This window comes from Pelobates fuscus, chromosome 2 (genome assembly GCF_036172605.1).
Source record: "Pelobates fuscus isolate aPelFus1 chromosome 2, aPelFus1.pri, whole genome shotgun sequence".
NCBI classification, from domain to species: domain Eukaryota; kingdom Metazoa; phylum Chordata; class Amphibia; order Anura; family Pelobatidae; genus Pelobates; species Pelobates fuscus.
In genome coordinates, this window is record NC_086318.1 from 201,246,946 (window position 1) to 201,269,967 (window position 23,022).

General features: G+C 42.3%; 1 protein-coding gene across 1 annotated transcript in view; it reads left to right on the forward strand.

The window, feature by feature from the left end:
• Window positions 1–23,022, forward strand: part of UTRN (utrophin) — a 583,870-nt gene that overhangs the window by 47,300 nt on the left and 513,548 nt on the right. The window contains exons 5-8 of the mRNA XM_063443106.1: window positions 10,097–10,189; window positions 11,368–11,540; window positions 15,017–15,132; window positions 19,127–19,290. Of these exons, the coding sequence (XP_063299176.1) occupies window positions 10,097–10,189; window positions 11,368–11,540; window positions 15,017–15,132; window positions 19,127–19,290 (546 nt within the window). The remainder of the gene's footprint in view (window positions 1–10,096; window positions 10,190–11,367; window positions 11,541–15,016; window positions 15,133–19,126; window positions 19,291–23,022) is intronic.

Sequence of the window (23,022 nt, forward strand, 5' to 3'; positions counted from 1 at the left end):
ATTTTGGTCTCATGTGACCACAACACTTTTACCCAGTTCTCCTCTGAATCATTCAGATGTTCATTGACGGGCCTGTACATGTGCTTTCTTGAGGAGAGGGACCTTGCGGGCGCTGAAGGATTTCAGTCATTCACTGCATAGTGTGCTACCAATTTTTGTATTGGGTGACTATGGTCCCAGCTGCCTTGAGATGATTAACAAGATCCTCCCATGTAGTTCTGGGCTGATTCCTCACCGTTCTCATGATCATTGAAATTCCACAAGGTGAGATCTTGCATGGAGCACTAGACCAAGAGAGACTGACAGTTATTTTGTGTTTATTCCAATTGAGAATAATCACACCAACTGTTGTCACCTTCTCACCAAGCTGCTTGGCGATGGTCTTGTAGCCCATTCCAGCTTTGCGTAGGTCTACAATCTTGTCCCTGACATGCTTGGACAGCTCTTTGGTCTTGGCCATGGTGGAGAGTTTGGAAACTGATTGATTGATTGCTTCTGTGGGCAGGTGTCTTTCATACAGGTAACGAGCTGAGATTAATCTCAGCTTGTTACCTGTATAAAAGACACCTGGGAGCCAGAAATTTGTTGATTAATAGGGGATCAAATACTTATTTCACTCATTGACATGCAAATCAATTTATAACTTGTTTGACATACGTTTTTCTGTATATTTTCTTTGTTATTCTGTCTCTCACTGTTAAAATACACCTACCATTAAAATTATAGACTGATGATCATTTCTTTGTTAGTGGACAAACATTCTAAATCATCAGGGGATTAAATACTTTTTTCCCTCACTGTATATAGTATTTTCTTTTCAATAATTGTCTTTTTTATTAAAGTTTTCAAAACAACAACCAAAGAAATGTGACAACAGATAAAACACAAATATATTATAAAACAAGGTCAAAATTAACTTATTCTGGGTGACAAAAGGGACACTCTAAGCACCAAAACAACATTAGCTTTAGCAGTGGCGTACATACCAGGGTCGCAGGGGTCGCGGCTGCGACCGCGCCCGGCCCACCAGGGGGCCCGGCCGCCCCTGCGACCTGGTATGTACGCTCTGGGCCAGCCTCTTCTCCTGGGGGGCCCAGGAGCCGGCCACCTCCGGGCCCCCCGAGGCTGGCCCTGCTTACACCCGGCGGCCGGTCAGGCTGGCTGGTGCGCGAGGGAGCACTCTCCCCTGAGTGCTTCCTCTTCAGCTCCCTCGCGCACCGCACTGATACCGGAGCCGGAAGATGATGTCATCTTCCGGCGCCGGTATCAGTACGCGGCGCGCGAGGGAGCTGAAGAGGAAGCACTCAGGGGGGAGTGCTCCCTCGTGCACCAGCCAGCCTGACCGGCCGCCGGGTGACCGCCCCCCCAGGAGCCCAGCAGCACCACTGGACCCCAGGGAATCCCCTCAGCACTCCAAAAGGTAGGGAGGCTGGGGGGATTAAATAAAAAAAACGTGTAAGTGTGTGTGAGTGTGAGTGTGTGTGTGAGTGTTAGTGAGTGTGTGTGAGTGTTAGTGAGTGTGTGTGTGTGTTAGTGTGTGTGTGTGTGTTAGTGAGTGTGTGTGTTAGTGAGTGTGTGTGTGTGAGTGTTAGTGTGTGTGTGTGTGTGTGTGTTAGTGTGTGTGTGTGAGTGTTAGTGAGTGTGTGTTAGTGAGTGTGTGTTAGTGAGTGTGTGTTAGTGAGTGTGTGTGTGTTAGTGTGTGTGTGTGTGTGTGTTAGTGTGTGTGTTAGTGTGTGTGTTAGTGTGTGTGTGTGTGTTAGTGTGTGTGAGTGTTAGTGAGTGTGTGTGAGTGTTAGTGAGTGTGTGTGAGTGTGTGTGTGAGTGTTAGTGTGTGTGTGAGTGTTAGTGTGTGTGTGTTAGTGTGTGTGTGTGTGTGTTAGTGTGTGTGTTAGTGTGTGTGTGTGTGTATGTGTGTTAGTGTGAGTGTTAGTGTGTGTGTGTGTATGTGTTAGTGTGTGTGTGAGTGTTAGTGAGTGTTAGTGTGTGTGTGAGTGTGAGTGTGTGTGTGAGTGTTAGTGTGTGTGTTAGTGTGTGTGTGTTAGTGTGTTAGTGTGTGTGTGTTAGTGTGTGTGTGTGTGTGTTAGTGTCTGTGTGAGTGTTAGTGTGTGTGTGTGTTAGTGTGTGTGTGAGTGTTAGTGTGTATGTGTTAGTGTGTGTGTGTGTGAGTGTTAGTGAGTGTGTGTGAGTGTTTCTCTGTGTGTGTGTGTGTGTGAGTGTGTTAGTGTGTGTGTGTTAGTGTGTGTGTGAGTGTTAGTGTGTGTGTGTGAGTGTTAGTGTGTGTGTGTGTGTGTTAGTGTGTGTGTTGGTGTTTGTGTTAGAATGTGTGTGTCTGCTAGTGAGTGTCAGTGAGTGTGTTAGTGTGTGTGTTGGTGTTTGTGTTAGAGTGTGTGTGTCTGCTAGTGAGTGTCAGTGAGTGTGTTACTGTGTGTGTCTGTTACTGAGTGTGTTTGTGTGTGTGTGTTAGTGAGTCTGTTTGATGTCTGTTAGTGAGTGTGTGTTTGTCAGTGAGAGTGTATGTTTTGTAAGTGAGTGTGTATGTATGTCTGCCACTGAGTGTGTCTTTGTCAGTAAATGTGTGTGTCTGTTAGCTAGTGTGTATGCATTTGTTCGTGAGAGTGTGTGTGTGTGTCTTCAGCACTTACCTTTCTCCAGCGCCGGACTCCCATGGCGCTGGGCATCCCTCCGCCTCTCAGCTCCGAATGCGCATGCACGGCAAGAGCCGCGCACGCATTCAAACCGCCCATAGGAAAGCATTACTCAATGCTTTCCTATGGACGTTCAGTGTCTTAAAATGGTGGAAGCGCCTCTAGCGGCTGTCAGTGAGACAGCCACTAGAGGCTGGATTAACCCTCAGTGAAACATAACAGTTTCTCTGAAACTGCTATGCTTTCAGCTGCAGGGTTAAAACTAGAGGGACCTGACACCTAGACCACTTCATTGAGCTGATGTGATCTGGGTGTCTGTAGTGGTCCTTTAAGTGTGTGCGCATCTGCATGCAGTGGCGTACATACCGCGGTCGCAGCCCTGCAACCCCTGCGACCAGGTGCCCGCCGCCATGTGTTGCTGCCCCGGCCCGCGCAGAGTAAGCGCGAGGGGGGGGGGCCCACGGATCAATTTTCGCACCGGGGCCCCATGGGTCATGTGTACGCCACTGAGCTTTAGTTTTGGTGTATAGATCACGCCCCAGCAGTTTCACTGCTCAATTCTCTGTCAGTTAAATCAATTTGTTTATATAGCTCTAGTCACACCTCTCCTGTTTGTGACCTCCTAATTCTTTTTTTAGCCTCCCTAAAAACTTACTGTAAACATCCTGTAATGCCTAATGTTTAAACGTAATTATACTGCACAGTGTGTTTAATTTAGAATTCATTATCTCCTGTTCTCATTGTCTGCTAGAACCTGCAGGGGCTTCATGCATGTGATTAAAGATTAATTTACAGAGCAGGAGATAAGAACTACTGAAATAAACCACTTTGCTGTAAGAGCTGATTGAAAATGAAATATTTTTTTTCATGGATGACATTCCAATCCTGGCTGACTCAGAGCCAGGATTGGTATGAGTAGGGCTGAGTAAACAGAAACAAAAGTGGTTTAACTCCTACATAACAGAGAACTGAGCAGTAAGACAGCAGTGGCACAATCTTTGTTAAAACTGCTTCATTAAGCTAAAATTGGTTTACTGCTTAGAATATCACATAAACAAGATTTCAGATTTCAGATTTCATACTACAGCAAATATAATTTTTCAACAACAACAATAACTGCAGTTAAGCACAAAGTGTTGAAATCTGTGTAGCTTGATTCAGGGGTGATCAAGGGTGTGTGAGCCTCCTAAATTGGTTTTCTTGACCTGCTGAACTATTACATGGAGATGACCCTGGTACCGCCCCATGCTAAGTACGTAAACCATTTATGGACGAATTGAGAACTTACCTGGAGTCTGTCTGGTGCCATTTGTAAAAAAAAAACTTCTGTTATCTTAATTGAGCTAAGCCATGGCATGCAGAGGTAGTTCATTGACTGATGGTGTCAGCTGAGCACTCTCAGTCAAGGGGCTAAGCCCTGCACGAGAGAAGGTGACCAATATCCGAGTTCACAAACAGTTTGATTACTTAATACAATAAGCCAAACCCAATGTTTTATGTGCAAAGTGAACATGCCAAATCCACACTTCTATATAAAGTGGTTATTCAAATATAAACCAGTCTTCACTCTGCATCTAAAACATTGGTTTTGGCAGATTCATGGTGCCCTATTGCCCTTTGTTGGGGTTGGTTAGAAGCAACCTGGTCTAAAGGCTGGACTCTGTAAGCGCTTTATATTACTTGATATATATTTTTAATTCTTTATTTAGGAGAGACAATCAAGAAAAATGTGGTGTACAATAAATGCAAAAACAATAGCATACATCAACAGTATGAAAAACAAGAATAAGAAGGAATTACAAAGTACAACTCACATAGTAGTGTTTTTTTTGTTTTTTTTTATTCTTTTTTTTTGTAGTGCAGAAAAAATACATACAATTTTGTCATGCCCCAACAGCCAATGACAGTAGATACACAATAGATAGCTTACATGTAGTAGACAGGGCCGGACTGGGAATTAAAAGCAGCCCTGGAAACAAATATTTACCAGCCCCATAATGCGTCGCGCCAGCATAGTGTGCAGATACAGAGTTAGAAAAGAGAACTTAAAATTAAAAACTATTACTCCAACGTAAAGAAAAGCACTCATAGGCTTCAAAATAAACAAAAGTGCTGATTTATTTTAAGCAGACGTGCATGTAATCAATGTTTCAGTCCAACTACCTTGACATATTAAGGAAAGCTTGGTAATGGGACTGAAATAGTGAATGTATGTAGGGCACAACTGTAAAAAATGTACGTTATCTTATTTATATTGAAGTCATGTGGGTGCGCGCTTTACTTTAAATATGTTATTGTAAATATAAAAGGCATAATTATATATATATATATGTGTGTGTGTGTATATATGTATATAACTAATACACACATTAATATACATGTCATATACCATTGGAGGATCCAGAGCCTGATCCCGGGAGGGGAAAAAATCCATGTACAATAACCAGTACTGCTCTGTGTAGTGGTTATGGTGCAAGGAGTGCCGGGACCCCTTCACAGAGTAAGAAGTCAAACCGTTTAAAACCCCTTAAGGACACATGACATGTGTGACATGTCATGATTCCATTTTATTCCAGAAGTTTGGTCCTTAAGGGGTTAAGAACAGTTTGACAACTTACCTGGGGTCTGCTGGGATATGGGGCTGTAGTAGGGTATAGGAGCAGTGGTGCAATGTGTGAGGGGTGCAGTGTGTGTGTGAAAGGTTCAGTGTATGTGTGTGTGTGGGGGGGGTGTAGTGTGTGTGGGGAAATGTGTGTATGGGGGGGCTGTGAATGTGTGTGTGGGGGCCTGTGAATGTGTGTGTGGGGCAATGTGTGCATGTGTATGGTGTGTGTGGGGGGGTAGTGTGTCTATGGGGCTAGAGTTCACTTTCAACACTGCGACCACCAGGGGAGAGCCTCGTGGGGGGTGGGGGGGAGAGGAGTCTCCCCTCTCCTTCCCAGTCTCTCTCTTCCCCCATCTGCCTTTCTCCCCCTCCCCTTGTGTGTCTCTCCTTTCTCCCTCTGTTTCTCTCTTCCCCCTCCCCTTGTGTGTCTCTCTCCTTTCTCCCTGTCTCTCTCTTCCCCTCTGTCTCTGTCTCCCCCCCTTTCCCTGTGTCTCTCTCTCCTCCACATCTCTCTTCCCCTCTGTCTCTTTCTCCTCCCTTTCCCTGTGTCTCTCTCCCCCACATCTCTCTTCCCCTATGTCTCTTTCCCCCCCTTTCCCTCTCTCTCCCCCACATATCTCTTCCCCTCTGTCTCTCTCCCCCTTTCCATGTGTCTCTCTCTCCCCCACACATCTCTTCCCATCTGTCTCTCTCACCCACATATCTCTTCCCCTCTGTCTCTCTCCCCCCTTTCCATGTGTCTCTCTCTCTCCCCCACATATCTCTTCCCCTGTCTCTCTATTCTCCCCCTCTGCCTCTTTTTCCCTCCTTTCCCTGTGGCACTCTCCCTCCCCCTCTGTCTCTCTATTCTCCCTCCTTTTCCTGTGGCACTCTCCCTCCCCCTCTGTCTCTTTCTTGCACCCCCCTGTCTCTTTCTTGCACTCCCCCCTGTCTCTTTCTTGCACCCCCCCGTCTCTTTCTTGCACCCCCGTCTCTTTCTTGCACCCCCCCATTCTCCCTCCCCCTCTGTCTCTTTCTTGCACCCCCATTCTCCCTCCCCTTCTGTCTCTTTCTTGCACCCCCCCATTCTCCCTCCCCTTCTGTCTCTTTCTTGCAACCCCCCATTCTCCCTCCCCTTCTGTCTCTTTCTTGCACCCCCCATTCTCCCTCCCCTTCTGTCTCTTTCTTGCAACCCCCCATTCTCCCTCCCCTTCTGTCTCTTTCTTGCACCCCCCCATTCTCCCTCCCCCTCTGTCTCTTTCTTGCACCCCCCCACCCATTCTCCCTCCCCTTCTGTCTCTTTCTTGCACCCCCCCATTCTCCCTCCCCCTCTGTCTCTTTCTTGCCCCCCCCATTCTCCCTGCCCTTCTGTCTCTTTCTTGCCCCCCCATTCTCCCTCCCCTTCTGTCTCTTTCTTGCACACACACCCCCATTCTCTCTCCCCTTCTGTCTCTTTCTTGCACCCCCCCATTCTCCCTCCCCCTCTGTCTCTTTCTTGCCCCCCCATTCTCCCTCCCCTTCTGTCTCTTTCTTGCACCCCCCCATTCTCCCTCCCCTTCTGTCTCTTTCTTGCACCCCCCCATTCTCCCTCCCCCTCTGTCTCTTTCTTGCCCCCCCCATTCTCCCTCCCCTTCTGTCTCTTTCTTGCACCCCTCATTCTCCCTCCCCCTCTGTCTCTTTCTTGCCCCCCCCACCCCCATTCTCCCTCCCCTTCTGTCTCTTTCTTGCCCCCCCCATTCTCCCTCCCCCTCTGTCTCTTTCTTGCCCCCCACCCCCATTCTCCCTCCCCTCTGTCTCTTTCTTGCCCCCCCCCTACCTGAGAGGAGTCAGGGGGGGCAGCTCGTTCCACGCTGCAGTCTCGCCGGTCCGGCGGCATTTCTAATGCTGGGGGCTGAGCCTGAAGGAGGAGGGAGGAGCATGTCTCTGTACCATGCTCCCTCGCGGTTCCTGTGCTGTGAATTGTGGGAACCACGAGGGAGCATGGTACAGAGACATGCTCCTCCCTCCTCCTTCAGGCTCAGCCCCCAGCATTAGAAATGCAGCCGGACCGGCGAGGCTGCCACCCGGTCCGGCGGCTCCAGCGTGGAATGCGGCCGCCGGCCGGCCCCCTCAGAGTATGTGCCACCGGACCGGCCACCCGGTGGCACATACATTGCCAGAGCAGCCCCCAGGTGCCGCGGCCCACCGGGAAATTTCCCGGTATCCCGGTGGGCCAGACCGGCCCTGGTAGTAGAGCAATGAGAAAGACATGCACAATTTTTAAAAAGGTATAACAACAGGGTTAATGACTTGCTTTGTACATTTTGTATGATTATAGGCATTATATAGACATTTCGGCAGGAGTATGCAACCTACGAGACAAAGCTTTGCTTAAAATGTCACATGAGCTGCACTATTTTATACGTTAACAGGTTGGTGCTATGAATGGCAGAAGATAAGCAAGTGTGATTAGTAATAAAAGTCATGCTAATTTATAATAGTCAAACGGTAATGGTAATAACGTGCTTCAACTTTTAGTGCCGATGCGAGCGTTTCAATAACGTAACCTTTTCATGGCAGCAGTTGGAGACAGAAGTAAATCCCTAGGGGTGCCCCAGGCAGGTGACCCTTAGAGCTTGGGACAGTAGTGCTATGCTATGCAAGCCTCAGCAAAGAAGGTTAACTTTAAAGCAATAGACCGCATGTCTAGAGGTGCATTTACTGAGCAGCGTTATGGTAGCCTTCAGGGAACGATCAAGTAAGCCACCCTCGCCTCTGTTTGAAACCAAATAGTAACGTTATCCTGTATTGTGGCCAAGACATGTGTGTCGACAATGAGCTATACATATGTTTTAATTAAAGTTCCGATATACATGAAACGTGTTATGCCTGGAGAGCTGAGCGTTATAGACAATGCAGGTTGAGAACAGGCTTTGTCTATTCAATGTCGGTTATTATTGGAGCTATATGTCTGCCCTACTGCCGTTCCCTGCACTATGATAGCTAGGAAATAGAGAAGAATCAATTAGGAAATTTAAAAAAAACAAGGAGACAGGAGCTCAGAAGCCTGGCCTGTAACATAAAGTTAGTATAAATCAGAGCCAGTAATGGCTATATAGAGCTTTTTCAGTAAGTCACCAGTCATCCGATTCCCCTGTTTTGGAAGAGCCAGGAACGTGATGGTGGGCATTGAATTGGGCTGTCCGCTCTGGGGGTCCTGAGTCCACCTTTCTGCATGCTCGGGCCCCTCCAGCCCCAAAGTCCTGTGTGTTCCTTCACTGTGTCCACCAGCAAATAGTGGAGTTGATTATCTGGGCTATGGTCTTCAAGCCTTCTCAGCACCCTTAAGCAGTGCTGCCTGGTGAGATTCTCCTGGTAGGGCAGTGTGCAGGTGCGTTTTGGTGCCCCTCCGAGGTGTCGCACGGCGGAGCGCCGGGTGTGCGGTAAGGCGGGTTTCTGGCGATGTGGTGCTGCTTTATGTCTGGGTGTCCGGGGAGACCGCTGGTAAGGCGGGCGGCGGGGTGGACGCTTCTCCTTACTTGGCCCCTGTCTTATGTCGTCTCGGGGGGCTGCCGTTTCCACTTCATGTGGCATTGTGGCGGATGAGTGAAACGCTTTGGGTCTGCGCTCTAATCGCCTCCAAAAGTCTTCACAGATCTTATTGAACCTGGCCTCAAAGCGCTCTCTCCAGGCCTGCAGGGTCTCATGAGGTTGTGGCTCGGCGGCCATCTTGGTTACTGTATGCAAGCTTTGTTCCGGCCGGGTACTCCCCTGCTGTAGGTTTGAGGGTTTTTCCAACTGGGACTGGGATGACCCCCACCGGTCCAGAGGGGGGGGGGATGCTGGGTGTTGGTATAGTTGCTGCTCGGTTTGGTTGTCATGTTGCTGTTTCTCCCAGCCATCAGGCCGCCTGTCATGCTAGGCCTTAGGTATGGAGTATGGCAGATCTCGACGGAAAGTCACTTTTTTGGTGTCCACGAGCTCCCACTCGATGCAGCAATGAGCCTCCGTTATGTTGGTCTGTAAAAACCACAATTATGACAAGTTTTCGTTGCTTTTAGGCTTAGCTGTGCCAGAGCTCTCTGCAAGCACGTCTGGCCAGCTCTGCTGTCAGGCCCCGCCCCCACATAGTAGTGTTTTGATATAATTATCCACTCTCTTCCAGAATGTTTTTTTTCATTTATAAGTAACTGTAAACTTTTGAGAATAGAGTAAGAGCAAGAAATGAGGAAGACAAGGGGAGAGGAGGTTGGAAGTGCCACAACGTGCAAACACCATTCCTAAGGCTAGACATGCCTCTAAGTCCCAGCTGTTATATAATTCCTCCAAGGGGCCTCCTCCAAAGAGGAGGATCATCTGGCCCTTGAGGAGTTGATAGCTAATTTTATTCATGGTTTGACTACTTACCTGGAAGGTGCCAAGGTATTGTAATGGTTATGATGCTTGGAGTGTTCCTTTGCCTGCATAGATAAACTTTTTATAGTTAAATATATTCTCTGATTTAAAGATTAATCCCCTTAATATTAGTGTTGAAACATGCACGCAACTTTTGTTATAGAATCAATGTCTCGTGAATTGGCCTCTTCCTGCTGTGAATTGAACAGTGATGATGGTTGGTACAATATGATGATAGTTGTGCTTCTGACAGTAAAATACTTTCTTCCCAGCTCCATAGCCACACAGGTAACAATGTAATTAAATGGGACCGGGAAAGGGAGAGCATTATAGAACAACATGTGTTGGGTAACATGTTTTGAATTTGTAAAAATTTGGGTAAGTGATAGAACAATCTCCATAAAACATGTTATTGAAGTAATTAGAAGCTTTTTAGCTGTTTATATTTATATTTTATTATCCGTGTATAGTGACACCTATTCATATTTTTTAGGTGGAATTAGTGAATATAGGTGGTACAGATATTGTTGATGGAAATCACAAACTAACCCTTGGCCTTATATGGAGCATCATCCTACACTGGCAGGTAAGAAACCACAAACAAATATTGAAATGCAAATAACATATTTTAATAATAAATATAAATATTTACTCTACAATTGAAAGCCTCTTCTTACATGAAGACCTGATGTCAAAAACACTATATTCTCACAATGAGACATTTTCAGACATGTAAAAACTGATGTACGTTTGCACATGTGCTAAAGAACAAAATTCAAGTCCTCCAAAGATGATTTTGTCTAATGCAATAGGATACCTGACGCGTGTGACGGCTAATTGTAGATGGAAAGATCTGGCAGTGGAAGCTGCTTGAGGCTCTGCTACACTTGGCTAAATTTTAATGTTCCTAAGTTATTTTAAGTCCGAATTGTAATGGAATATAAAGTACATTTCCAAGCATCCTTTTAGCATTTTAAGTTTAGAAGAAAACTTACATTTCATCAGGTCAATGAACCAGAGCAACACTGCAGTGGATCAGAAGTGAAATGGTTGCTGTCATATAGTAGGTCAATTTCATATCAACCCTCTGAGAATCTAAATCGGATCATTCTGCAGAACATTTAGAATGATTCCCTCCGAACCTGTGTGCAAAGCTGGTTTATACCTAAGGCCAAAATTTTTTTACTGAAATTCTCTCTATTGAAATGAAACTCCACCAAAAAAGTCAACAGACAAACCTCCTCTGGTCTTGTCAGGGACATATTTATAATTAGATCTACTCGGCGTGGGTCTAGGGTTTAAGATTGAAGGGGTAACGCAGAATATGGACTCCAATATATACATGTAAATTTATTTTCATTGAGTGGTTGTTTATAACTGTATCTGACCTCCTAATGACAGAGAATGAGTTTCCTGCCTTTTCCGATCATTAAATCTTCTCTTATAAAAGACTTAGCACCTGCCCTGCAGTACTTATATATCCAGCCCTCTTAAGCAGCTGCTGTAATAGAGTTGAGAGCAGTGAGAGTGGGTTAACCCCTGTGTCTCACTGCTTCTATTTATCTATTGAGTCATTCCCCTTTCCAAGCCATTAAGGTTAACACTGCTGCCCCAGCAAAGTCAAACCAGTAACCAGCTGATTTCCAGTGTTAACTTATTCCTTCCTGCATTTCAAATGTAGTCTGCAGTGAGGTATGTTAAATGTATATATGAATTAATATAGTTTTATGCCTTTATATATATATGTATGAATTATTTTTCCAGGTCAAAGATGTCATGAAGGCTATCATGTCAGAGCTACAGCAGACAAACAGTGACAAGATTCTATTGAGTTGGGTCCGACATTCCACAAAGCCTTATAGTCAAGTAAATGTTCTGAACTTCACTACAAGCTGGGCGGATGGCTTGGCCTTCAATGCTCTGATTCACAGACACAGGTAGGGAGCCAGTGCACTTCATTTGGTAGATTAACTATATTCTATGTTTGTTCACCATTAGTTTTTCACAGTTTGTGCTCACCGTTTGCCCTTGGTTAGAGCAGATCCTTGCAGATGGTTCTCGAAGCACATTTGATGAACAGTATCATTTCTAAATGGCCTGGAAAGACACAATTTGCCACTACCCATTTCATATTTTGCATCGGTATTGCTCTATCTCTACAAATAACCTTAATATTAGGGTTGGAGCATTAATGACACCAAATTATTAATGTGTAAGGTTAGAGTGGGTTGCATAGATTTACGAGTTTAGTAGTGAAGTTAATGTTATAACACTTACATATAGCCTAAATTCTTACATTTTGCATTATAACTGTGCTAAACCTAACTTTAATTTTATAGGGAGAGCAATAATGAAGGTTTAAATTCTTGCTCTCTCAGCAATGCGTGTATCACCAATAAATGTTCATATATACAGGCTATGCATGGTCCTGGGACTCTAAACGATGACCTCACAACACCGGTTATTTCTATTATAAAGCTTAGCAGTCACAGAATTTGCATTAATTTGCAGGATATCTGTGGACCTTTCAATGTTATCATAGAATTTGAACTAATTGCATTGGTATGAGACTTAGTTACCTTAATAAATATTCAGGCAGGCTGAATTATTGTTAAGCAATGAGCTATTTTACTGGTAAACACAAATACACCAAGATAAAACAATGTGCTTGATGGTGACACGTTCACAGAGCTGGTGGTTTTCAACAAAGTGTGTCTCTTGGGAAATGAGCTTTACGGACAATCTATCATTTTGATGCTTTGGTCCCTTAAGGGTAAATTATTAAATTATTCTGTAATTGACTGAGATATCAATCATTGTTCTTTGTGCTCTGTTTGGAAAATAAAAGATTGTAGCCATAGCACCTTATTAAATACATATGTGGTACTTATATGATCTACAGGAGATAATAGTTTGGTTCTGTGCATTTGATTTCAATTTAGATACTGTGCACAAACATTCATTATTTGAAAGATTTTATATAGTAATATATCATTAATTGAAAGAAAAATAAAGCACTTTAATTTTACTGGATACTTAATGGGAGCTGCCAATGAGGCAACATTAACATAAATGTAGTGGGGTATAAACTAAGGCAGTTTACATCAGTGTAAATGGGAGAAACCTTCTCACATACCAAAAGAAGAAAGGTCTGGACAGAAAATGCATATCATCTATTTTAACTTTACATTTAGCACAGATTTCAACTGAAAACTCTCCCATCATGCCGTTGGGTATTATATTTTTCCCTGTTTGTATTGATGACGTTTTATAAGTGCTCCTCCAATACAAAAGGGTTTAAAAGACACCACTGAAAATGTATATGGTACATGTGCAGCAAATGCTGTGATCCACCAACAACAGAGAATCTCAGAAACCTATGCTTACCTTCTTTTTGAACTTCTGTTTTGAACTATAGTTTTAGTATGATACCTTACAAGCCAGCCAATCAGAGCGCTCTGACTGGAATAGCAAAACGTTATATTACAGCATGCAAGCTCAGAGCCCTCAATGGACAAACATGGATGGATGTTATTTTTTATTTTTTTTTTATTCTTTATTTTTCCATCTTGGCGGACAAAGTGACATAACATTGGCTTACTGGCTTACGCAGAAGCCATCGGGTATATCAGGAATATGTACATCGTCACAAGATAACAAGGGTAGTCTATGACAGAGCCTTTCAAACATTAGTGCCATCGTTGTCCCCGTCCGTCAAGGAGTTTTTTCATTTTCTTTTTATCAACAAGGTTAAACTTTAACATAATCAACGGATGGATGTTATTTTTTTAATTGTTTTTTTGTATTTATATTTTGCAATATGGTTCTTTTTTTATTTTAATTTATTATTTTTTATATGTCCTTCTTGGGACTGAAGACCAGGATATTTAAGAAGAAAGAAGACGTCTGATAGTAGATTTATTTCATTACATTTATTCAGCCCCCTCACTGTTATTAAAGGGAGGAGGGTAGGAAGATTAGATTTATTAGGGAGGTTGGTGGCTAAAGGCTTGGAGACTCCTAACCACCCAGGATGACACTAACAGTAGTAGCAATTTGTATATTTACTAATTGGTGGGGGTTTAGGGAGGGACATTAGCTTCACGCTTAATATTTGGCTAATCGCCCCCACCAGCCACCAGTAGTTTGGGGTTTAATACAACACTATGTCTCCATCCCCCACCCCCATTTATTATTATAAGTAAAGCTCTCGCTAAACCGCTTGTTGTATTTAGATTTTTTAATTTATTACCCCTACTGTAGGGCAGGAAGGAACACTGGGAAGTCAGCATAACATTTACTACAATGCCATAGTCCCCACCTGGTGGCCCTGTGTGTGGGGAATGGACAGTGATTTAAATTGAAAAACCACCTGAAAACCACGGGCGGGGGCACAGGGAGAGCTGCTTTTATCAGGTCCCCATATATGTTAGCAGCAACTGGGCAGCAATAGCCACTGACTGTTCGCTGTTTAGCATACATGTCCCTACCTGAGACCTAGTGAGAGGATGCATGATGGTGGTTTAAAATATCCCTTGTACTAATATGGGGATCATATTAACCCTAAAGGCTTTTATTTAATTTCTTTTTTAATGATTGAAGCACATGTATCCAATTAATTTTCTCGAGCAGCCAACCTGTTTATTGGGTACTAGAATTTCATCTGGCATTAAATCCAGTTGATAGTTTATAAAAAATATGGTCCAAAAATTGTAAATATGTTTTCTGCTTATGCAATTAAATTGAGGCTTATTGATGGATAATGCTTGTGAAAAAAAAGGAAATAAATAACGATGACAAAAAGATAAATCAGTAACTTCAATTAAAACTAGGAACTAGAAACTGAATTAAACCATTTAGCCAATATCTGATTTCCAATGCTTTTGAACACACTCAAAAATTCTTATTGAAAATAATTCATCACTGGCCTATCGGAAATATAGCCACAAGTGTTATGTCATGCATTCAAAAAATCAATGAAAGCAACTTATGGAACTGAGGAGTGTAAACGTTTCATTCAAGAGAATCTTTGTGGGTTCTATTGACTTTCCCATGAGCCTCCAATTCATTCGTTGTGTTGATGAGATGTTGCTGGAGGAAAGATGCATTACATATTGTGTATATGCCTCTATTTACTTTCGTATGAGTGCATGAATATGTTGGGGATCCTGCAGCTTAAAGGCTCAAGGATCAACATCTAAAGTAAGAGACCTGGTTCATCTTTAATGTACGGTAACTAATTTACACCACCTGCTCCATTTGTGACTCAGTCAATGTGATTGGATTGGGTCTTCCATCAGTCATCTCTCAGGGCACATTTAAAGCTTAATTATAATTATAATTACCCACTTATGTTGCTTTCCATTAATGTTAATATTAATATCTCTAAACCTCTTTGTTTACCTCTTGTTAGACCTGACTTGTTCAGCTGGGAAAAGATTACTCAACTACCTCCACTCGAGAGACTAGATCACGCTTTCAATATCGCAAAAAAAGGCTTGGGAATAGAAAAACTACTTGACCCGGAAGGTAAATTTGTGATACTGTTTGAAATGCAGTGACTTATCTAAGTAGTAATAGTGCAGAGTCTCCATATGAAAGGCAAGGCTGATAGGCTCAGCTCTGTCTGTTCTGAATACATTATAACTTTCTCGAGTTTTACACCTGCTGTTCAAGGAATGTGTTAATGGATGCATTCTCTAATAAAAGACCACCATGAATTCTCTTTAGTGTTGCAGACCCCAGCAGGATTAGCTTTATCAAGACAATGACAGATGTGTAGAAGAATGGAAGAACAAAGTGATTTTGCAGGCATTTTGTGTTGATATAACACAACATTGCGTCAGTGTTTTTTCATTGTAGCCACACAGTTAATATGTACCAGTCCACATGCTCACGGCTCTTTTGGATTTCCATATATCATCTTAGGTCAGCGTGGCTATAAAATAGATTCTTAGCAATTGCAGTACTAGAACAGTCATGTTGCAATAACAGTCATAAAGTTGGCACAGCATAAAGGCAGTTGTAGTTTTCCAACAGTTAGGCATCTACTTCCTGGTCACCTGTTCTAGATGCACAGGTAATATTACAGCTAGCGCCTGATTGACTAATAAACCAGAACCAACCACGATAGCATTGCTATTTTTTTTAAGAACTAGTAGAGACTCATGTTATTGATGGGCTGAGGTAGTCTGAGGAAAAAAATGTTTTGTAAACTTATTTTAATATTATTGTCATAAGTCTGTGATTTTATGCAAATTAGTACATTGCTTTGCTAATCCACATAATCATGTGATGGAAAATAAACATGATTATATTAAATTGTGTTGATAGAGTTGCTTTAAAAACAACACGTGATGTAAATATTCCCTGGTATGATCGCATGGGTCAAGGGGGTGTAACTGACAGTCTGCTTTTAAAAACCTAGAAATTGTATTGATTGGAGAAACTGACAACAAACATCTTAATTAGTGCAGCTGCAATATTTGAAAAATGACTGTAAGAATGTGAGTTTTATTGGGGTTCCTGTATATTGTTTTAACATTCTCATTAACCTCTTCATTGCTCAGCCTTCTCAAGCTTTGTCTCACTCCATTGCTGAAGGGATGTTAGCACAATCTGTGTTGCTTTTATAGGCATTCATGCAAATCATGTATTGTTTTTGCTCTATCAAAATACATACTTTCTTTTACATGCAAAAAACACACTTTCCAGAACACTCCGGCGTAAAGAATGATACAGTACATGGCAAATAAACACTCCAAATACTAATTAGTCAAAGCAATCTTAGCAATTCTACGTTCAGGAATTTGAATTTACTTTCAAATGAAAAGTATTTTGCGGGAAATAAAGATACTTTTTGGGGTCTACTTTAACCAGGTGGTAAACATGATATAAAAATATGATTTATTTTGAGAGTTGTTACAAAACACCTGGTCTTTGTGACAGTAACAACACGATACTCTCAAACAAGAGTTCCTAGCTTAGTTTATCTGTGTGTAAATGTCTTAAAACCGTGGCGTTTTATAATGATTACTGCTTAAAAAGGGTCTGGACTCCCACACCTATGAAATACCTTTCAACAAGCAGGAGAGGAGAATCAGGATAGAGTGGGTGGGACTTTGAGGATGTGTCGCCATTGATTCAAACTGTGTCACTAGCGACTCCCATAGTGGGTGGACCCCAAAAATGTGCAGGGCTGCCCACTGACAGGCTGCCACTCCACGTCTTCAGGACCATGCAGGGGTTGATGCTGAAGCACTACCTGCATGTTCCTAGTGTCCGCTGCACAGCGCAAATTCTGCTGTCCTGCCCAGGCACATTTCCCTGGTGTCCCCATTTGTGGAAAACCAGGGAACTATAGAATGTAAGCTCGATTGAGCAGGGTCCTCTTCAACCTATTGTTCCCGTAAGCTTATTTGTAATTGTCCTATTTATAGTTAAATCCTCTCTCATAATATTGTAAAGCGCTACGGAATCTGTTGGCGCTATATAAATGGCAATAATAATAATAACTAAAGCCGGACAGGATCCCGAAATAGGGACAGTCCAACCATTTTATTCTTTGTGGTTTAATTGTTGCTTTAAGATATTTTCCTAAAACAGAATAGTTTTGTTGTTTGTCTAAAGTTATTTTTCAAAGTGTTCTGAAAAGTGACCATTAAAGCGGCACTGTCATGCCAAATCCCTTTTTTTTTTTAAACCCGCCTCCCGCCTCCCCCTACATCCAATTGACCCCCTAGTCACCCCCAAATACCCCTAAACCCCCCAGATGACCTCATTTTTAATCTTTATTTTATGCCCCGGTCTATATTCAGGGCGCCGCCATCTTTGTGTGGGTAGGTGAAGTCCCTGTGGGACACGTCATCTGCCCACACTAGACAGACTGTGAGATTCCCGCACATGCCCAGTGAAACACCTGGACATGCGAACGGGAATTTCACCTATTCATTCATTCATCAGACAGACGAATGAATGAAGGAATAGATAAATCAGACGAACAAACGAACACTGAGTATCAGTGTTCGTTTGTTCGTCTGTTTATTACAAGGAGGGAGCTACCGGCAGGCAGCTCCGTCCTTGTAATATGTAAAGATAGAAGCGGCAGGGAGCAGTGCTCCCCGCCACTTCATAAGCCCCCCAGGTCCCCCCCCTCACTCTATGGGGGTCAATATGACCCCCATAATAGCACAAGGGAGATTAAAATCTCCCGAATGCCCCTACTCGCTATATCGCTATACCCACCTAAATAGAGAGCGGGGGGGACCTTCTGTCCTCCCCCTGGCCCCCACCCCTGAGCGGTGGGTGGGGGCCCTAGATAAAAATGGTGGGGGGGGGGGACCTACCGTCCTTCCCCCCGGCCCCCACCCCTGAGCGGGGGATGGGGGCCCTTAAAAAACAATAAGGGGGGACACCTACTGTCCCCTCCCCGGCCCCCACCCCTGAGCGGCAGGTGGGGGCCCTAAAAAAACAATAAGGGGGGCTACTGTCCTCCCCCCCCTGGCCCCCACCACTGAGCGAATAGGATCGGAGTTTCATTCATTAGAATGAAATTGCGATCCAAACAAAGTGCCGAATTGCGTTCTAAAAGAAACGAACATACTGTTCTCATTCAGTTAGAACGCAATTCGGTAGTTTCATCTAAAATGACAGGAAGCATCACGGGAACAGGAAGGAAAGGTCAGAATTATGGGAAAATTGCTCTGACCAGCGGAAATGAAGTACACTTTGCTACTCCGCTGGTCAGAGCTGGTCAAGCGGAGGAATCCTCCACAAGGCATGAGTCCCTACTTTGTCTTATGATTTTAAAGAAAACTAAAGAAGAAAGAAAGAAAAGAATAACAGATCCTGAGAGAGGGGGAGAAGAGGAAGAGATTGAGGAAAGGTAAGTTCGGCATGACAGTGCCGCTTTAAATTCCATTATTATTTTGATTGTGTTTTAAATGTGAGCTAAAAAGTTCTTGTTTTCTTAATAGCAAGCTTACTAGTTTCAAAGCAAAATTTTATAATTTTCTGTTGGACAAAGTGGTGTTAAAAATGTTAAATTTACCATGTTGCCAAAACATGGCATATGTCTTAAAAAAAACTTAATGTTGGGGTTAAGAAGCAACAGGTAATAAAATTTGACAGCGTTAAGACATAGACCCTAATATTCACTAAATAATAAACATAAAATTCTCCATTGTGAAATCTAAATGGTTGTATTTAGTCACCTTTACTTCCATATCTACCATGGGGACGTTGGTCTAAGTTTGTCTCATTTTAGTGTTCAAATCTCTGCTTGTTGAACATTTTGCATTCAGAATAAACGCTAGAAATCAGTTTGTAATCGAGCATAGTTTACAAATTAAATTGATCTCAGACATCTGTAAAACATGTCACTTCCAAAGCATCTGCTGCTAATAAAAATGGGATGAGGTTAAAATGAAGGTGAAATTAGACCTTTATCGTTTACATGGCAAGAGTGAACATTCTCCTTGTTGACAAGCATGCTAATAATGTTCCTTTGCTTATGTTCTTCCAGATGTTGCAGTGCAATTGCCTGATAAAAAATCTATACTTATGTACCTTACATCACTATTCGAAGTCCTTCCTCATGAAGTCACATTAGATGATATTCATGAGGTTGAAACTCTTCCAAGAAGATACAAAGGAGTGTGTGAGGAGATGGTTTTCAGTAAGCAGCAGGTACACTTTTAATTTTATTTATTTTGATTACTGATAATATTTTAAGCACTATGTAAACATTAACTATAAAATCATTGATATTGTCTTTTCGATTGCAATGCTGGAAATTGGTCTGTCAAAAAAACAAAACGAGTTATAGTACCAGAGCGAAGAGTTATAGAGATACTATAGGCATCAAAACAATTTTAGCTTAATGAAGCATTTTTTCCACTGAAGTCTCACTGTTCAATTCTCTATCATTTAAGAGTTTAACCCCTTAAGGACCAAACTTCTGGAATAAAAGGGAATCATGACATGTCACACATGTCATGATTCCCTTTTATTCCAGAAGTTTGGTCCTTAAGGGGTTAAGCACTGTTGTGTCTGTTTATGCAGCCTTAGTTACACCTCACATGGCTGTGACTCATATAGCCTATATTAATAAAATGGTTTCATTTTCAGACCTTTTTTATCTCTTGCTCTATAAATTGAGTGCTAAACACACACACACACACACACGCAGGAGGCTAATGCAGGATCTAGCAGGCTATTAAAAGTGCAGGAGATACGAAATTCTAAATTCAGCAGAATGTGCAATTAAGGAACCTAGAATAGCTGTGTTCCTTTTCACAAGTCTTTGGGAAAGCTGTTTAAGTCACATGCAGGAAGATGTGATTAGGTCAGTATAAACTGATGTACTGATTTTCCAGCACCTCTCCTTTGAGGTGGAATACCAGTTATCAAATGTAAACTATCTTCATCATGGCATACTATTTGTAAAAGTAAACCCCTCTATATTTCACATGGTATATTTTTAGTTTTATGAGCCATTTATTAATTTTGTGAAAATATTTTGTATGCAATTTTTTGCGCCTGCCTTTTTAATGTATATTTCACGTATGCTGTTCTGTCCAACTAGATTAACCCACATCCCATCACTGATGCAGCTGAAGGCTTTAGCAGGTGGCCTCCCCGTAGCTGATGTGGAATTCTGTCTCATTCACTCTTTGATAGTCTCCCCTTTAAGAGTGGTCATTGCAACCTTCATTAGTGAAAGCCCTTTAAATGCAGCATTCCTAAAGTTTCATCCTGATCTAAATGCTACTTTTAGACTGAAACGATTTATTGGTCTTGGATAGCTACTTGATACATTTGCTGAATGCACATTTTATCTAGTGTGAACATCCTGGTAATGGAAACATCTCTTTAAACCACCATTATTCTCTCCCCCCGCCCATGTTTACAAGCCCATAAAGAGCTTCATTAAAAAATAATTTACAGAAAGCTTAGACATCTCTGGCACACAAACATTTTGGTAGGTGTATCTGTTTCAGCATGTACTAAGTCTTGTGTTTTCCCAGGAGTAAAAAAAAAAGTATTGATAGAAATAATTGCAATCTTGTATTATCACAGAAATACGTTTTAGCAATTATGTATGAAACTAAACTGATATATTGTGTTCATATGTGTTTAAAGATCCCTTGCACCACCATACCATCGTATGCACAGCTGCACCACTTCCACTGCATGTCTTTACTTCCTGTTAACCCTTTACTACAAACCCTTCTGTCACACTTGCAGCTTAAGCATGTCATCATATCAGCAGTTTGCTAGCGCAGTGGGAGTTGCAGGGAGGTGCCTTGCAGCAAGAAACCTCAGAGCCTGAGAGCGAGCCCCCTGCGCAATCCGCATTTTGTTTGCATTCACATTCAGTTCCCCCTTTTTTGTGTCATCATATTTATCTGACCATTTCTTCTCCTACCTCTTTTTCTACCTCCTCTCAGTCCATTCTTTGACGGTCAGCTCCAAGTTCCAATTTTATGTGGTGTTGTTCTTCAGTTTTATTTTAGCCTGTCTGCTTTCTACCCCGACAACTCCCCATGCTTTTTTGTCTTTCTGATTCACTTCTGTAGCTCCCATCTTCTCCTACGCCCCCATCTTTTGCTGTGTCTCCCTTGTCCTTTGCTTTGTCCTTCCCTAATGTGACACTTCTTTCTAATTCCCTACTTTATATCTCCTTCATCCATAGTAACACTAATAATTTAGCTTTTATGGGATTTGAAGATTTGTGGCAATACGTAATCATTTGCTTGTGACATAAATTCTCCATAGAAATCAGAAGAATCTGTGAAACTATGCATCACTCTTCCCTGTGATATGCACTAAGTAGCTAAGTAGGTGATAAATCTTCCAATCGTTGTTCAGGAAAGGAGCCCAAAAAAACAGGCTTGAGTCTTTGAACTCCCAATGAACTATACAGAACACAAGCATCCCTTAGCTTTCTCTGTATGTAGTGTCTGAAATATATTTACTCCTATATAGTGCTTATTTACATCTGGGTAACCAGGTACCATTTTAGACTGACTCTTCTGTGGTTTCCATAGTGGGCAGCATTTGACCACCCATTAATTGCTGTTTTTCCCTTCGGTAATTAGCTGATTCTGGACAATCTGATATTTGAGAAGCAGGAGGTGTGCATTTTGCCCTCTGCAATCTGAATCCTTGCACTTTCATGGCCCCTTGTGTTCTTCATGAGACAGTATGCTTTTTTTTATTTTCTAGAGTAAAGGGAATTAAATCATTGAGATCACTTGCACACCAATTATTTCCCTTTACTTGCTTGATGCTACTCAGTCTCTTTCCACAACTTACAATGATGAGATTGGTTAAAACTGTACACCTGGTGAATTTAGCACAAACGTATACTGATGTATTCAAGAATACGTTTTTACTGGATTAAATGTGAACACAACTGATGGAACACAGTCACAGTGTATGCTCTTCTGTTGAATATTACCATTCAAAAACATGTTACATTCCACACTGAAAATATGCTGATTGTTAGCTCATGATTGTTTCATTTGTCCCCCAAAAAAATAGGTTGTTTCAAAAACCCTGTTGTATGGCACTTTAAACAGCACCTTTATAGGGAGAATTAAATTATTTCTTCACATTCCATTAGTTGTAACATGTTACACCTTCTGAGCGACACATCAACCACAACAATAAAAACACCCAGTGCTGCTGGAACAACTCAGATGGGTTGAGGTTTGTACCCCAAAGACCTTTGAACATGTCCTGTGGTATCAACCTCCCGCACAATTTAAAATCTTCCCTAAGCCTAAAGTCCTTTAAGAGATCCCTCTCTACATACCTCAAAACAGAATGCACCTGTCATGGATGATTATATATTTCCTACCTGTTCTTTGTTAAATTTTGTATATATCGTATATTAATATTGTTTTTGTATTTTATTGTGCACTAACTGTAACAATGCAATGATTTGTGGACCCAGGACATACTTGAAAACGAGCGAAATCTCAATGTATCTTTCCTGGTAAAATATTTTATAAATAAATCTGGCACCAAGACATTAGCAGCCGATCCTTGAATTCCTGCAAGTTGTGAGGTGGGCCCTCCAAGGATCGTATTTGTTGTTCCAGTACAAGCTACAGATGCTCAATTGGATTGAGATCTGGGGAATTTGGAGGCCAAGGCAACACCTTGAACTCTTTGTCATGTTCCTTAAACCATTCCTGAACAATATTTGCTGTGTGGCAGGGTGCATTATCCTGCTTAAAGAGACCACTGCCATCAGTGAACACCATTCCCATGAAGGGGTGTATGTGGTCTCCAATGAGCGCTAGGTAAATCCTACGTGTCAAAGTAGCATTCACATGAATGCCAGGACCCAATGTGCATTCTGTTGCCACCTCTTCCACAAATGGACCCTTCTGATCTAAAAGAAAGAAA